We start from the raw sequence: 16,479 nt of genomic DNA on the forward strand, positions 1-16,479 counted from the left end.
TAAATAAAGTCTGATTTGCCTTTAAAAAAAATTAAAAAGTCAGATAGAGAAAGACAAATACTGTATGATATCACTTGTATGTGGCATCTAAAAAAACCTGAACTGTTAGAATCAGAGAGTAGAATGGTGGTTACTAGGGGCTGGTGGGTGAGGGAAATCCAAGGGATGTTGGTTACAGAGTACAAACTTTCAGTTAAAAGATGAATAAGTTCTGTGGATCTAATGTACAGCATGGGGACTATAGTAAGTAATACTCTACTATATATCTGAAAGTTGCTAAATGATCTTAAATGTTCTCACTACAAAAAAGAAATGGTAATTATATGATGTGATGGAGGTGTTAGCTAATGCTACTGTGGTAATCATTTCACAATATATGTCTATCAAACCAACGTGTTGTACACCTTAAACTTACACAATGTTGTATGTCAATTCTCTCTCAGTTAAAGCTGAGGAATAAAAAAGATGACCATTATATCAGTGAATTTCAAGAAAATTAAATGTATTACAAGTCTTTACTTTCTGCATGTTAAAACAATTCCTTTTACTTTATTCAGTATCTTTTGAATATTCACACAGTACTTTCAGATCTGAAATTTATGTAATGGAGTAACATGTTGACTTAGGCAATTTCATCTCACTGAAAATAAGTATACTGATATATTTATTGTAAAAATAAGCATACTTAAAAATATACTCTTCGTAAGTTCAACAGAACTATTTTTAAAAAACATTAGAGCAACCTATGCTTATACTTTCCTAACATAATGGTATATGTAAGTAGGCATTCAATATATTCTTTTGATTATTTTTTAATAATTCTCTCCCAGCAGTAACTTGCATTTCCTTGCCCTAAAAATATATTCTGTATACACAGTGTTCATGCCATCCTTTAAAATATGTATGTTTAGAAACATTAGCTTTCTATGACTAACAGTTCTTGACTTAATGATTATAAATAATAAACTAAGGATATGCTAAAAAGTTAATGATTTAAGGTATTTTAAAAGTGAGGTTTTCTATAAATAAAACAGTATAATTAATTTATATGACTATCATATATAATGGGAAACTAGTAACATTCTTGTGTAAAATTAGCTATCTACATTTATATTGTAAAATATAACTTTATAGATAGGATATGATAAAATAGCTATTTACCAAGGTGCACACTGAAACACTGAGTTGAGATTTCATAATACATCAAATTGCCTATCTTTTGAAGATCAGTCACCTGAAATTTGTTTAATCAAGGGGCAGGAAATAGTCCATTAATATAGCCTCAACACAGTTTAAAATAAGGAAAACATACATCTGTGGTATACCAACTCAACTATGTGGAAGTTAAATTACCAATAAAAGTACTGAGACCACAAGTTAAAACTAAAGGTTTTGTTGTTAAAAGCCAATGTACAGGGGAAAAGGAATTCTTGAGAAATCCACAATAATAAAAACAGCTAATGGGGTTAAAGAGCCAGAGTCCACATTATGGTTTTGAGAGATCTATCTGCTCCAGAAGGAAAAAGTAGCTCTCATTAGGAGGTAAAACATAAAAAGGGCAAAGTGTTTAAAAAAGCACAAGAGAAATGGCAGGGATACTTGAGAGCAGAAAATGGAAAACCACAGCAGTACCACATAGCTGACCAGGACAGACAGGAGAAATTGTGATGTTGACAAGTAATCACAAAGAATAGCATGTATGGGTATTTTAAAAAGCACTTTTATTTCAGAGGGGCATTATGGTCTAAATTGACATTAGCAAAGAACAATCCATTGGCAGTGATACTATTAAGGCTGAAGATATATCAACAAGTATAATTCAGTTAGGAAGCCTGCAATGCATTCACTATAGTAAAACACTCAACCACAACACAGTGTATTTATCTATTCAGTAGTGTCTACATTTTAAGTAAGTAGAACAGACAAGTCTCTGATGAGAATATGAAATTGGTTGAGCTATATTTTCTGATGGACAACCTTCAATATTTCAAAAAGAAACAAAATATAGAAGGTAGAAATGATATAAAAACAGCCCACAGCTGTATTCTATGGCTGTTCCTCAGAATTAATCTCTGAAGCTATTGTATTTCATGTAGATTTTATATGCAAATGAAAGTATTTTCGCTGATAAAGATGTTTAAGTAAGCTTGTCAAATTCAACCCTGGCAGATGTTGGTGAATCTAAGACAAATGAGGACAAGTTGATTGCTCCCACCTGTGATGATTAGAAAATGTAATCCTTTAGAGCTTTCACAGGTGCTATAAATTTATAAGTGACTTACAGAGCACAAGATAATGATTATGTGGACAGAAAACATCATTACCCTTGGGTTCAATCATCTTTTTATATTCCCAAGCACACTATTTCTATTTATATTTCTAGAAAATGAACATCTTATCCTGAAAAAGCAGACTGTTAATATTATTCATAATATGAAATGGTATAAGATATTGCTGAATCATCATTTGGATGCTAAAAGTCAAACATAAAGTAGAGTACAGAGAAAAGGCTCAGCATTACACCCTCAGCACTACCATCCACTTCAATGAAGGATTTGTAAACACTGGTATAAAATACTTTAAAGTAGCAGAGGAAAAATTTCTTGAAATGGCGAGGGGAATTTCTCCTTCATTTTCTTTAACAACATAAAAAGTGGTTATTACAAGCTAATAAAAAGCTATTTTGTGTCACTAAAATAGTTGAAACAGAAAATGATAAGCAAATAATCCAAAAACAAGCTGACATCAGACACTTAAAAAAAATTATGCTAAGTGAAATAAGTTAGACAAAGAAAGACAAGTATCATATGGTTTCACTCATATGTAGAATTTGAAAAACAATACAAACAAAACAGAAACAAACTCAAAGAGAACAAACTGATAGTTGCCAGATGGGAGGGGCACTGGAGGGGATGGTTGAAAAGGTGAAAGGGATTAAGATGTGCAAACTGCCAGACATAAAAACAGTCTTTGGGATGCAAAGTACAGCATAGGGAATATAGACAATAATACTGTAATAGCTGTAGATGGTGTCAGATGGGTATGAGAATTACTGGGGTGACCACTTAGTAAAGTATATAAATGTCTAATCACTATGTTGTATACCTAAAACTAATATAATATTGTATGTCAACTGTAATTGAAAAATAAACTTAAAAAAATCAAGTTTCAGCCCTAGCTGGTTTGGCTCATTAGTCAGTGTGTCGGCCTGGGAACCAAAGGGTCCTGGGTTTGATTCTAGCTAAGGGCACATACCTCGGTTGCAGGCTTGATCCCTGGCTCTGGTTGAGACATGTGTGGGAGGCAACCAATCGATGTTTCTCTCTCTCTTCCCCCACCTTTTTACACTCTCTAAAAAGCAATGGAAAAAATATCCTCAGGTGAGGATTAAAGGAAAAAAAGTCAAGTTTGAGGTGAATTACTGAAGTCAGTCCCTATTCTGCCTGATGTCCCTATATACTCTCTACCTCCATTCACAGGCATATCTAACAGCATGGTAAAATAACTGCTGTCCATAAGGATGATCTTGAGTTATCATGAAATGACCAAACTGCGATTAGGATACTTTCAGAAGTTACATGATTCATAATACTTATAAAAATGATGAAAATAAAAATTAGGTTTATGGCCCTAGCCAGTTCGGCTCAGTGGTTAGAGCGTCGGCCCTCAGTCTGAAGGGTCCTGGGTTCAATTCCAGCCAAGGGCACACATCTAGGTTGCAGGCTCAACCCATGGCCTCTGGGTTGGGGTGAGGGCAGGAGGCAACCAATCAACCGATGTCTCTCTCTCTCACATCGATGCTTGATGTTTTTCTCTCCCCCTCCACCCACTCTCTGAAAAGCAATGGAAAATATCCTCGGGTGAGGATTCAAAAAAAAAATTAGGTTTATGATGAAATTTCCTAGCCTAAAGTATGTTTTTTTAAAAAGTCTTTATTGTTGAGAGTATTAAAGATACACTCCTCCCGTTGCCTCCCTCCACCCAGTCCTCGCCCTGCCCCAGGCTTCCCCACATTACTGTCTGTGTCCATAGGCTATGTGTATATGCATATAAATTCTTTGGTTAATCTCTTCCCACCCCCCACACCCCCTTCCCTCTGAGATTCATCAGTCTGTTCCATGTTTCTAAGCCACTGGTTCTATTAATGTATGAGCTTTGTTATTACTTTAACTGACTTGGAAAATGTTCTATTCTTGAGAAATCTAACTGAACAAAATATATTTGATTTTTATTAGCTTCCTATACAAACTAGAAAGTTGATCATCCTATAAAATGTAAATATACTAAAAATAACTGATGACCCCATATTTTATATTATAGTGATTTCGACTGGAAAAAGGAGCACAACAGAGTAACAAGTTGATGTCTTCCAACGGGTATTCATAATCCCTTCCACACTTCATCCTGTCTGCTCAAAAGATTTTTGTAACTAATTCTAATTTTCAAATGAAGCTTCTGTGTCAGATACTGTATTTTCCTCTTCAATTATGTATCTTTTTCATTTAAATCTAATTGATTTTTAAAATATGCAATATAATCACAAGTTGCAAATGGCATAGAGTGAAAAGTATCCTTCCTACTCTTGTTACCAGTTTCCTGGTTCCCTTCTCTAAAGGCTTCAAGAGACTTTATGCTTCACAAGCAATAGATATTTACGTAAATATAGTGTTCACTTCCCCGCAATTTTTAAAAACTGAGCTATAATTGACATATAACACATTAGTTTTGTCTTTTTTGGTAATATTCCACATATAAATGAATGGTATTTGTCTTTCTCAGTCTAACTTATGTCACTTAGCATAATGCCCTCAAGGTCCATCCATGTTGCAAATGGCAAGATTTCATTTCTTTTTATGGCTAAATAATATTCCGTGTGTGTGTGTGTGTGTGTGTATTACCATTTTCTTTATGCATTAGGTTGTTTCCATATCTTTACCACGGTAAAAAATGCTACATTGAACATGGTGGTGTATATTTCTTTGAGTTAGTGTTTTGGTTTTCTTTGGATAAGTATCTACTTCCCCCATTTTTACACAAAGGGTAGCATATTACATATGGTTCAGCACCTCTCCCTCCCCCACTAAATACATCTATCTTGGAGATCATTCTACACAAAAATATTCTTCATTCTTTTGTATGGCCGCAAGGTATTTCAATGTAGAAATGTACTATAATTAACGTGTTAACACCTATTGATAATCATTTAGTTTTCACACAACCCGTCCCCATCCTTTGCTATTAAAAATGAAACCGCAACGAACAGACTTCTATATATGCCATTTCTAAATTCCTCATATAGGCAGATACTGTTATTTTAGATATTATAAAATGTGATTGGTCAAAAACAGCTGAAAATCTACCTTGGTTTCCATGTTGAGGAGATGAAGTCCTTTTATATTCACTCCTACATACACAGGGATGACTTTATGATTGCTGGGGCTTGCCTTTGTAAATATCTGTCCTGTGAAAAAAGCTGCTCCATATGTAGGAATTTCCCAACAATTCTGTAAGAACATGCGCTGAAGGTGATGCATTTCTTTACTGACACCCTCACTCGTACTAAGGTTCTAAAACCAAATAAAGTAAAATAAAGAGATGTGAAAGGAGAAGGTACCTTTGGTAATCCAAATAGGTCAATTAAGCAGTTCCTAAAATCGGGGCTGCCCCCAAGAAGAAAAAAACTGTGTGACATTATCCCAAGAGCAATTTTTCTCTTCATATTTTACATTTTTTTAAAAAAAGGAAATATCAAGGTCTAAAAATATATTTTTTTGGTCTATTCTATCAGGTTTTTCAAGTGACTCATGGACAGAGATATTATGTTTTTTAAAAAATCACTAGCCCTTACCACAGTATCCAGCATACAGAAGGTATTTATTGAAAGAATCTAAATTAAAAATAAAAATGTATTCCTTGCCCTGGCCGGCTGGCTTGGTTGGTTGATGTGTCATCCCGTATACCAAAACGATTTGGGTTCGATCCCTGGATCAAAGCAAGTAAAGGAGGCAACCAATCGATGCTTCTCTCTCACAAAGACATCTCTCTCTCTCTTCCCCTTCCTCTCTCTTTAAAATAAATTTAAAATTTAAAAAACCCAAAACATATCTTCCTTTCAGTTTTAGGCATGTCAACCAGAAGATCCATTTTTAATTTCAGGACTATATGTTTTATATACCATGTTTAAAACATACTAATAATATTAACAAAGTTTCAACTGTCTTATAAAATGTCTGGTCAGTTCTATTAAACAGCTTACCTTGTATTCATGAAGTATTCGGTTTGTCCAGTGAGGTGCCTTACTTTTCAATTTGGTAATGGGTACAATGGATTTTAGATTTTCTTCACTGTAAGCAAATATGCCAACATCTTTTAAATAAATTACCTTTAGTAGCTAAAGTAATATAATCATTTAGACACAAAAGGCTTTAAGTAACTTGATTTTTGAACTAAAAAATACTATGTTGTAAAATATCAGAGAGCTCTAAAAAAATTTTAAACAAAAGCTACAATCTTAACATAGCTCAATTTAGAGAAATGTTTCTTCTCTCAATAGCCACAAAATATTTTAAAAAATTTAAAACAATAAACTAACTTTAGATGTGCTAAAATCTCACCGTCTTCTCTCAACATGAAACATGAAACTAGTTTTGTGGTGGGATTACTAAATGCATATGCCTTATAACATTTTTCTATTACTCATTCAAATTTTAGTGAACTTCTTTAAACATATGTTAAAAAAGAAAGTATAAAATTTAGAAAGTATAAGGATTATCAAACTATAGTGAAATATAAGAAAAATAATTTGGAGAGAGTATAACTTAAAGAATGCTTTACCACAGTTTTTTGGTTTTTTCCTTCTCATTCCATGCCCTGTATGATAGTTGTCCCTTGGTATCTGAGGGGGGTTGGTTCCAGGACTCCTAAGGATGCTCAGCCCCTTAGTCAGCCCTCTGTATGCGTGGGTTCAACCTGTGATTGGCTGAATCTGTAAATGTGGAATCCACAGATACAGAGGGCTGACTATATTTAATTCCAAACTAATATATAAATATTTCTAAACTTTCTTGGTTAAACTGAATCTTAAGCATAGCACAAGACCACACATTATATGAAATACTTACTTTAGGAAACCTTGCTTGTGTTTCTTACTCTCATAATTTCCATAAACTATTTGCAACAACAGACTTGCCAATGTTATCAGTTTGGCATCAAGAGCTGTATAAAAGCCCTTCAATAAATTATATCTGGCTTCGTCAAAGAGAATAAGAATAGCTAGTGGGTCTTCAATCTTAAAAGAAAAAAGAATAATTTGGTTGTTAAGCTACAATTTCCTGTTATAAATGTACAACTTGTCATTATCTAAAAGGAAAAGCAAAAAATTACATATTTATATATAAATAAGTGGTTACTGCTTAAGAGCAGGGGTTGAAAATTTTTTTCTATTAAGGGTCAGACAGTACTATTTTAAGCTTCATGAGCCATATAGTCTCTTATAAGTAACTCAGCTGCTATTGTTAGTGCAAAAGCAGCTACATGCAATACAGCAACAAATGGGTGTGGCAGTATTCCAATAATGCTCTATACATGGATACTGAAATTTGAATTTCATAAAATTGTCACATGACATGAAATACAGTTCTTTTGAATTTTTTTCAACCATTAATAACTTGCAGGATATATATAGGCAGCAGGTTAGATATGGCAATAGGCCATAGTTTGCTAACCTCTGATTTACAGTCCAATAAAATTTTCATCGGTGTATGGATATGGGTAATTTCTAGCACAAGTTTATTTAAATTCTTTATATTTCTCAAACATTTTTCTATTCATGCTTCACACAACACAGTAGATAAACTCAAAGAAGATAAAAGGAAGTGTGTTAATTCCCAGAAGGGTACATGTAGTGTAATTTAAAAAGTTGAAGACAAACAGGTTTTGACTAAAAATACTTTGCACTTTCAAGTAACACTAATGGAGAGCATTCTTTTTTTAGGTTTTAAAAACTTTTAAAGTTTCACTTTATCCAGTAAGACTAACCGACTAAAAAATGCTACTCTGTAGAATATAGTTCCACTTGGAAATAATCACCAACTACAGTTTCTGAATGAATACTTAAAATACTTACAAATATAACTCACAATGATCCAAACTTTTTATGGTAAAGATTATTTTTGTCATACTAACTAAAATAATATCTTATAATACTCCATAATATAAAAAATAGAATTTCATAGAAAACAATGGAGGGAATCGTTCTAGATTACAAGAGACTGAAGAGATAATCAAATGCAAAGCATGAACCTTGACTAGATCTGAGTATCTGATACTAGATGTTATGGAATTATTAATTTTATTAGGTTGTAAAGGGTAGTGTAGTATATAGGTATGTCCTTGGGAGATGTATGTTGAAATATGCAGGAATGAAATGCCATAATGTCTGCAACTCACTTTTAAATGGTTCACAAAGAAAAGGGAGAAAAGAGGAAGCAAATGTAGCAAAATATTAAATTAGTGATTTAATGAATGGTATATGATGTAAATTTTCTTACTTTTTCAGCTTTCCTATGGGTTTTTAATGTCTCAAAATAAAATGTTGGAAAAAAGATTGAAATAAAATGTCGACTTAGTGAATTTGAAGAGTTTCAGCTGAGTTATAATTTCTAATAGTATGTTCAGTGAGAATTCATAAACAATTGTTCCTTTTAAATGAAATCAGGCTATTTTCATCCTAAAAGAATGATGCTAACCAATAAATGTAATTCTTCTATTTTTCAGATGGCACAAACAGGACTTTCTTAATTAGATAATAAGTGAAAGAACACAACTACTTTTTACCAGTTGATCATGACATTCCGATTTATCTTAAGTATTTACTAACCCTTGCTTTTTTTTCACTTGAGCCCACTTTATATTATTTATAAGATAATTATGCAATTTATCATCTAAGTATCATTATTGCTCTTTTTCTCTATCAGTCAACTTTTAAAATATTACTTAGGTGGAGAAGGAAGACAGACTAAGTATACTTACATTATTTATAGATTTCATGAATACATTTTTTAAAACTATTAAAATATAACAAAAAAATTTTCCATTTTAACCATTTTTAAGTATATAATTTAGTGACATTTATTACAATGTTGAGCAATCATCACCAACCACTATTTTCACAACTTTTCATCACCCAAATAAAATCTGTAACAATTAAGCAATAACTCCTTGTTCTCCCTGCACCATTCACCTGTGGCAACCACTAATCTACTTTCCATGTTCATTAATTTGCCTGTTTTAAATACTTAATGTAAGCAGAATCATACAATATTTATCCCTTTTTGTCTGGGTTATTTCATTTAGCATAACGTTTTCAAGGTTTATCCGTGTCACGGCATGTATAAGAACTTCATTCCTTTTTATGGCTGAATACTATTTCATTGTAGATATATATATATATGTATAAATATACATATATTTTGTTTATCCATTTATCTGTTGATGGACACTTTGTTTCCACCTTTCTGACTATTGTGAATAGTGCTGCCATGAACACTGAGATACAGGTATCTGTTTGATTTCTTGTTTTCAATTCTTCAGGTATATGCCTAGGAGTGAAATTGCTGGATCATATGGTAATTGTTTAGTTTTTTGAAGAATCACTAAACTCTTTTCCATAGCAACTGCACCATTTTACATTCCCACCTGCAATGTAAAAGGGTTCCAATTTCTCTGCATCTTCACCAATACCTGTCATTTTCCTTTATAAATTTTTATTATTATAGCCATTTTAGTGGGTTTGAACTGATATCTCATTTGTATTTCCTGGAGAAATGTTATTCAAGTCCTTTGCCCAATTTAATTGGGCTGTCTTTTTGTTGTTGAATTGTAGTTCTTTATACATTCTATATAGTAAACCCTTTTCAGATACATGATTTGCAAATATTTTCTCCCATTCTGTCAGTTATCTTTTCACTTGCTTGATAATGTCTTTTTATTTACAATGGTTTTAATTTTGATGAAGTCCAATGTATCTGTTTTTTATGCTTTTGGTGTCACATCTACAAAAAATCCACTGCCAAATTTAAAGATTTACCCATATGTTTTCTTCTAAAAGTTTTATGGTTTAACAAGTTTCAAAATTAGAAAATGTGAGTCCCCCAACTTTATTCTCTTTTTCAAGGCTGTTTTGGCTATTTAAAGCCCTTTGCTATTTCGTATGAATTTGAGGACTGTCTTTTCCATTTCCACACAAGAGGTCATTGGAATTTTGTTAGGGACTGCATTGTATCAGATCACTTTGCTAGTATCATCTTAAGGATATTAAACCTTCTTATCCTTGAACATGGAATGTTTTTCCAGTTACTTAAGTCTTCTTTAATTTTTTTCAGTAAGTTTTTGTAGTTTTCATTATACAAGGCTTGCACCTCTTTTATTAAAAGTGTTCCTAGGTATTTTATTCTTTTAATGCTTTTTTAATGGATTTCCTTTTTTGGACCGTCTGTTGCTGGTATATAGAAACAACTGATTTTTCTACCCTACAACTTTGTTGAATCTAATAGCTTTCTTGTGGATTCTTAGGGATTTCCAAAATATAGGATCATGTCATTTATGAATAGAAACAGTTTTAGTTTCTCCTTTCCTATTTGGATACCTTTTGTACCTTTTCTTTCCTTTTCTTTTTTTGTCTAACTGCTCTGGCTAAAACTTCTAGTACTGTGTTAAATAGCAGTGGTAAAAACAGGCATCCTTGTCCAGTTTCAGATCTTAAAGAGGAATGTTGTCAGTCTTTCAATATTGAGTATGATGTTAGTTGTGAGTTTTCATAAATGCCATTTATCATATTGAAGTTCCTGTCTATTCCTAATTTTCTATGTTGATTGAGAAGATCAAGTGGTTTTATTTCTTTCATTCTATTTGTGATTCTAACATATTTTTAATGAATAACCAATATCTTAGTTTTGGGTATATTTCATACAAATTTTTATATACCTTCCAATATATTTGGCTAACAGGATCAAATCTATCTAAGAGGAACAATATGAGTAGTCAGTCACAAGTTTGGACATGGTCAATGAAACTTTCTCGAGCTGATGTGGTTAATATTTCCTTGAATAAAGAATAAGGAAATGCACTGTATATTTTTTTCACAGTTATGAGAATTCAGAACTCCCATCCTAGCCCAATTTTTATAGTTACCACTGTATTTAGACTATCATACCTAGTTTAACTTGTAATACCTCCATTAGGTTTCTTCTTTGTCCATTCATCCTTCAGATTGCATTATATCACCTCTCCTCTAACGTTATTAAGTTTACCTTTGACACTATACTTTTTAACTATTCTGAAAAAAATTTTTTTTGTATAATCCGTCTTCCATCTGGTTGCTAATTCTCTTTAGTATAGAGTCTCTTATTTCTTTTGTATTCTAGGACAATGGAGGTAAAAACAGAAAAACCATCCAGGAGCTTTATAAAGTAGTCTGACTCAAAGTCTACCACTTACCAAAGGGATGTGAGGATTGAACAGAAAACAAAAGTAAACCCCACCCGCATAGGAAGAGCACAATTTCTGCTTCTAGTGCCTACCATAGGAACTCAATAAACACTGTACATTTACATGACTGTAAATAAGATTTCCAAGCAAACCTTTTTTTCAACTTCCAAAGGAAGTCTCACATCTCTTCGTAAGAAAAGCTGTGGTGTTTCCCTTTGGGGATCCAAATTAGTCAATTCAGCAAGTATTTCTGGCCAGTCCCGAACATGTTGCAAGGGTTTATGATAAGGTTTAAGTTGAAGGCCTGAAAAATATCTTTCCTTTTATAAATGATAATGTAAACATAAATAAATTATATCAATGCACAGAAACTTTGTATTAAACTCTCTGCACTTAATTACTGAACACGCACAAATTAAAAGTCTAAACTTTTATCAACACTGACTTTAATCAATTTACTACCCAACTTGAGGTTAATTGTTTTTGTTTTTAAGAATATAAGAATTGCCCTAGCTGGTTTGGCTCAGGCGTTAAGAGCATTGGCCTGAGGACTGAAGGGTCCCAGGTTTGATTCTGGCCAAGGGCATGTACCTAGGTTGCAGGCTCAATCCCTAGCCCAGGTTGGGGCATGTGTGGGAGGCAACCAATCGATGTGTCTCTCTCACATCAATGTTTCTCTCTCTCCCCACCCCTCCTTTCAACTCTCTCTGAAAAGCAATGGAAAAAACATCCTTTGGTGAGGATTTAAAAAATATATATATATATAATAAGAATTATGAGAATAATTCTTAAAAGAAATACAATTTATTAAGTCTATTTAAGATTCTTAATTCCATGACAGTCTATTTAATTGTGATACAATTAGTAGTATTTGGCTTAAAAAAATACAATTAAACCATTAGATAACCAATCACAACCTCAATTAAATCCTTTATGTATTTGCAATACTTTGAGAGACACATCTACAGTGACATTAGACTGATTTTAAATAAAAAGATTTGAAAGAAAATATAAAGAAAGAAAATGTGTATTACTTTGAGTACTGAAAATAAAGGTAAGTTGGATGAGCACCATGTTTAACGGCATTTGAATCAAATTCCATTGCCAGAGAAGAAAGGTTTTGGTCTTTAGCCCTTAAATCATTGTTTGAATGAAGTCAGGGGTAGGGCGGGTCCAGAGGCTTACCTGTTTCAACAGTTTGAGCACTAATAATTTATATAAAAGAGAAGAACACTGTATCATTTCAAAATTTAAGTCATTAATAAACTGATGTTATATTGACATTTATCAACCCACTCTCGACAAAGGAATAATGAGGTTCACTCAACAAAATAGCAACTTCCTTACTGAGGTTTTCTGAACAGATCCAAATAGTGAAATATTGCTGTGTCTCTTGAGAGAGACGCATTCCTTCCATTATCTGCTGCACTGTGGTATTATTTCCATGCTTCAGTTCAACAGAACGGTATGATCCATCCATTCTGTATATTCGAACTTTTTCATACTAGAACAAAGAATGATAATAAATTATGCAACCTGGTTAGAAAATATACAACCCAATCCAACAAAATGCTTTAATTTCAACTTCATCTGCTTAATATAGATTTCTAACATGGAAAATATCAGAAAAACTGCTTTAAGTGAGAATCTGCTGGCAATACTTTTAAAAATTTTACTTCCATTATTTATATTTTCTAACATGTTCTCCATGGTCAAATAAGTTTGAAAAACTAAGGCAAATGAGTTTTTAAAAACTCAGCTTCAAAATCTTCTGAGAGGATTTTTAAAGCTGTTATGTACAATGTAAATATCAAACGAGGAATATATATTGGTTAACTAAATTTGGTGTTAGTCCAGTACTTCATGAGTCTAGTTGGCCACAAATTATACTATAGAAATGTGTACCACCAATAATTTGCCCTAAGAGGAATCTGATAGTCACTTTGCAGGTAAAAGTTATAAGCAATGGACCTGAGCCGGTTTCTTTCCTCCAGTTCAGAAAATCCCAGAGACAAATGACATTCTCAATACATTTTTGTTGCTATGGGGCCTCCAAAAAACTTTCAGGAAAGTTCATTTTGGATAAAAGTACCTAATCCCTTTTATGTTATTCATTCCAATAAAAAAAGTTGGATGCCAAGAAAAAAAAAGTCTTTTAATGATACAATTAGAAAATAAATTGCAATTAAGTATAACATAAGGGTGTGCTTATGCCACTTATCTATTTTCTTGCCCTTGTGTTGTGCTGATGTAATAGTGTTTTGAAAAAATGTGCATGATGTGTAATTATCCTTAAAGGAAGAGATCATATATCTTTATCACTTATCACTTTCAGCATTTCATGATGTTAAATTCACAGAAATACTCAACAAAAACTTATTGATGGGAATGTCTGGAAAGGCTCAGACATATGGGTTATATCTTTTGGTATCAAACGTTTATTCTATATCTGATGGTATGAATCCTTTGGTTTGCAAGTTTACAAACCATTTTAAAATTGATGATATATTTATCATCACTATAATTTTTAGGATTGAGATTTTTCTAATTGCTAATTCTTTTCTACCTTAATGTCACTGCTAATTATTTTGGACATAATTAAATGGAGAGGCCAAGTTGAATACACAGAACAAAAAAGCTAGGAAATCTCCTATTTTTAAACCATTCACTTTCTTGAGGAGGAAAATGAATCTGTAATAATACATAAGTAACTTGCTGAAACTAAATCAATGAGTGATGTTAATGTCAGTATTTACAAATGTAAAATATTGATGAGAAGGCCTAAGTAGAGACATATGCTTCAATGAACAGATTATAATTTGTAATTAGTACACCAAGTACAGAGATTATACTGAAAATTAGATTAGTTTTAAGTCATTAAGACTTATTTATTCAGGTTTCACTTTTTTATGCAAGAATAAATGTCCAAGTGTTATGGATGAAAACAAATTTAATACTTATGAACTCTAACCATGAGGTGTTATAAAAGCAGTAAAGAAGTTATCCAGCCATTCATCCTTCCACTCTTTTCACAGATCCTCAAATTACTTATCAATTTAAGTAGGATGCTTGGCTCTACAATGAAGGTAATTCTTACTGGTTTGTTAATGGCTTCCTTCAACAATTTTGCAGTTTCTTCCCAATTATTTTGTTTGTTTTCTTCACAAATGTTTAATGGGGATTTTCCTTGTTGGTCTGTTATGTGCTAGAAATTCGGACAAAAGAGGATAAGAAAAAAAGCATCATAAATACACGGCTATCTCAGGGACAGGAGTAAAGTTTGATTTTAAAAAAGGACTCTTCTCAAGCAGTAAGTAAGTATTAACCTACTTATACATGCTATACTTAAAATAAACATGAATTACCAAATATGAACAACTTAAAGCACTAATCAATGTGACTATTACTTTTTAAAGTTCTGATCATAAATACAACGAAGCTTTTATTAAAACTAATCTTTTTCCCTTCACAAAATAATTGTTAATACAAATTCTAGAAACTGGGCAGAAAATCTTTTCCACTCTTAAATATATTTTTGAAGAAATATAAAATGAAAAGAGGTTACATTTTATGTACATTCTGGAGATGATTAAATAGTAAGATGAATGTACGTAATGCCACTGAACTGTGCACCAAAAATGGCTTAGGTAAATTTTATGCAAGGAGTATTTTACCACAATCAAAAATATTTATTTACAAAAGCAAAGTTTATATATAACACTTAGTCTAAATAGTAAGTGAAATTTGTTTTTATTTTTCAGCTAACCTCTCAAGTATACTACTGAACATTTTAGTGTCATTACTTGCTATTCACTTCTTGAATATTTTAAAAACAACCTGGAAAATAACTTACTCTGTCAACTTCCGGGTGGTTTAAGAGAATCTGTACTATTTCAGCATGCCCTCCTCCCGCAGCAAAGTGAAGTGGAGAACTAAGGTGTCCATTTAAAAGGTTTGGATTGCACTTTCCTTTCTCTAACAGTATGCGAGTGGCTTCGACCTTTCCAAGCCTATAAAAAAAAAAAAGCACCTAAAATAGTCATCTCAAGTGTTTTAAAACTCCACATTTTAAAAGACACCTCAAAGAAACCTAAGATTTTTCTAGGCAGAGAGCAAGGAATGAAGACACTGACAATGTTTTCAGTGCGTAGGGACTGATTTCTTATGAATTATTCTGGTTCAATTCAACTGTGTTTACTTCTGATCAACTTGGAAAAAATATAACCTCAAACACAAGATAGAGCATACAAAGTAAAATACAAAAATTATAAATTAAAAAGATAAAAGTTTTAGTAAAAAATGTTCAGAATCAGAAAGTAACTCATAAACTTAATGCTTTTCACAAAAGCCTGTGATTTGAAAAATAGGCCCAAAGACATAATTCTGTATGTAGCTGTTGTACTGGGTAATATGTGACACACAAAGATATGTAAAATACACAGTCTGTGCTCTGACAAAGGAGTACAGTATAATCAGAGAAGTAAAACAAAAAATAGGACAGTGACATAATGCTCTAAAATTTAAGTAACAGTTTAGGATACTAACCAACAAAATAAGGTACTATGTACTTGTCAAGATAGTATATAATTAATGCTTTAAAAAATATTGGAAAAGGAAGATTATCATCTTAGTCTAAGACGGTCCTGTAAAGAGTTTTGGTTTTGTTTTTTTAAATCCTCACCTGAGGATATTTTTTCCATTACTTTTCAGAGAGAGTGGAAAGGGGAGGGAGGGAGGGAGAGAAAGAGAAATATCGATGTGAGAGAGCCACATCAATTGGTTGCCACCCGCACATGCTCTGACCAGGGTTAGGGATCGAACCTGCAACCCAGGTACGTGCTCTTGGCCGGAATCAAACCGAGGACCCTTTAGTCTGCGGGCCAACACTCTAACCACTGAGCCAAACTGGCTAGGGCTGTGAAGAGTTTTGATAGATGAACAATTTGAACTGGGTTTTAAATAGGAATGAACTGAAGAGATAGTAAAGAGAGG

At 32.6% G+C, this 16,479-nt stretch overlaps 1 protein-coding gene across 6 annotated transcripts in view; it reads right to left on the reverse strand.

Moving 5' to 3' along the window:
• KRIT1 (KRIT1 ankyrin repeat containing) overlaps nucleotides 1-16,479 on the reverse strand; it is a 35,285-nt gene that overhangs the window by 3,858 nt on the left and 14,948 nt on the right. For all 6 annotated transcript variants that reach the window (XM_081147855.1, XM_081147856.1, XM_081147853.1 and 3 more), the window contains 7 exons: nucleotides 15,341-15,497; nucleotides 14,585-14,692; nucleotides 12,835-12,991; nucleotides 11,640-11,791; nucleotides 7,122-7,288; nucleotides 6,257-6,344; nucleotides 5,361-5,567 (listed from right to left, as the gene is read on the reverse strand). In XM_081147855.1, coding sequence (XP_081003981.1) covers nucleotides 5,361-5,567; nucleotides 6,257-6,344; nucleotides 7,122-7,288; nucleotides 11,640-11,791; nucleotides 12,835-12,991; nucleotides 14,585-14,692; nucleotides 15,341-15,497 — 1,036 coding nt within the window. The remainder of the gene's footprint in view (nucleotides 1-5,360; nucleotides 5,568-6,256; nucleotides 6,345-7,121; nucleotides 7,289-11,639; nucleotides 11,792-12,834; nucleotides 12,992-14,584; nucleotides 14,693-15,340; nucleotides 15,498-16,479) is intronic.

Source organism: Miniopterus schreibersii (assembly GCF_964146895.1).
Source record: "Miniopterus schreibersii genome assembly, chromosome: 9".
NCBI classification, from domain to species: domain Eukaryota; kingdom Metazoa; phylum Chordata; class Mammalia; order Chiroptera; family Miniopteridae; genus Miniopterus; species Miniopterus schreibersii.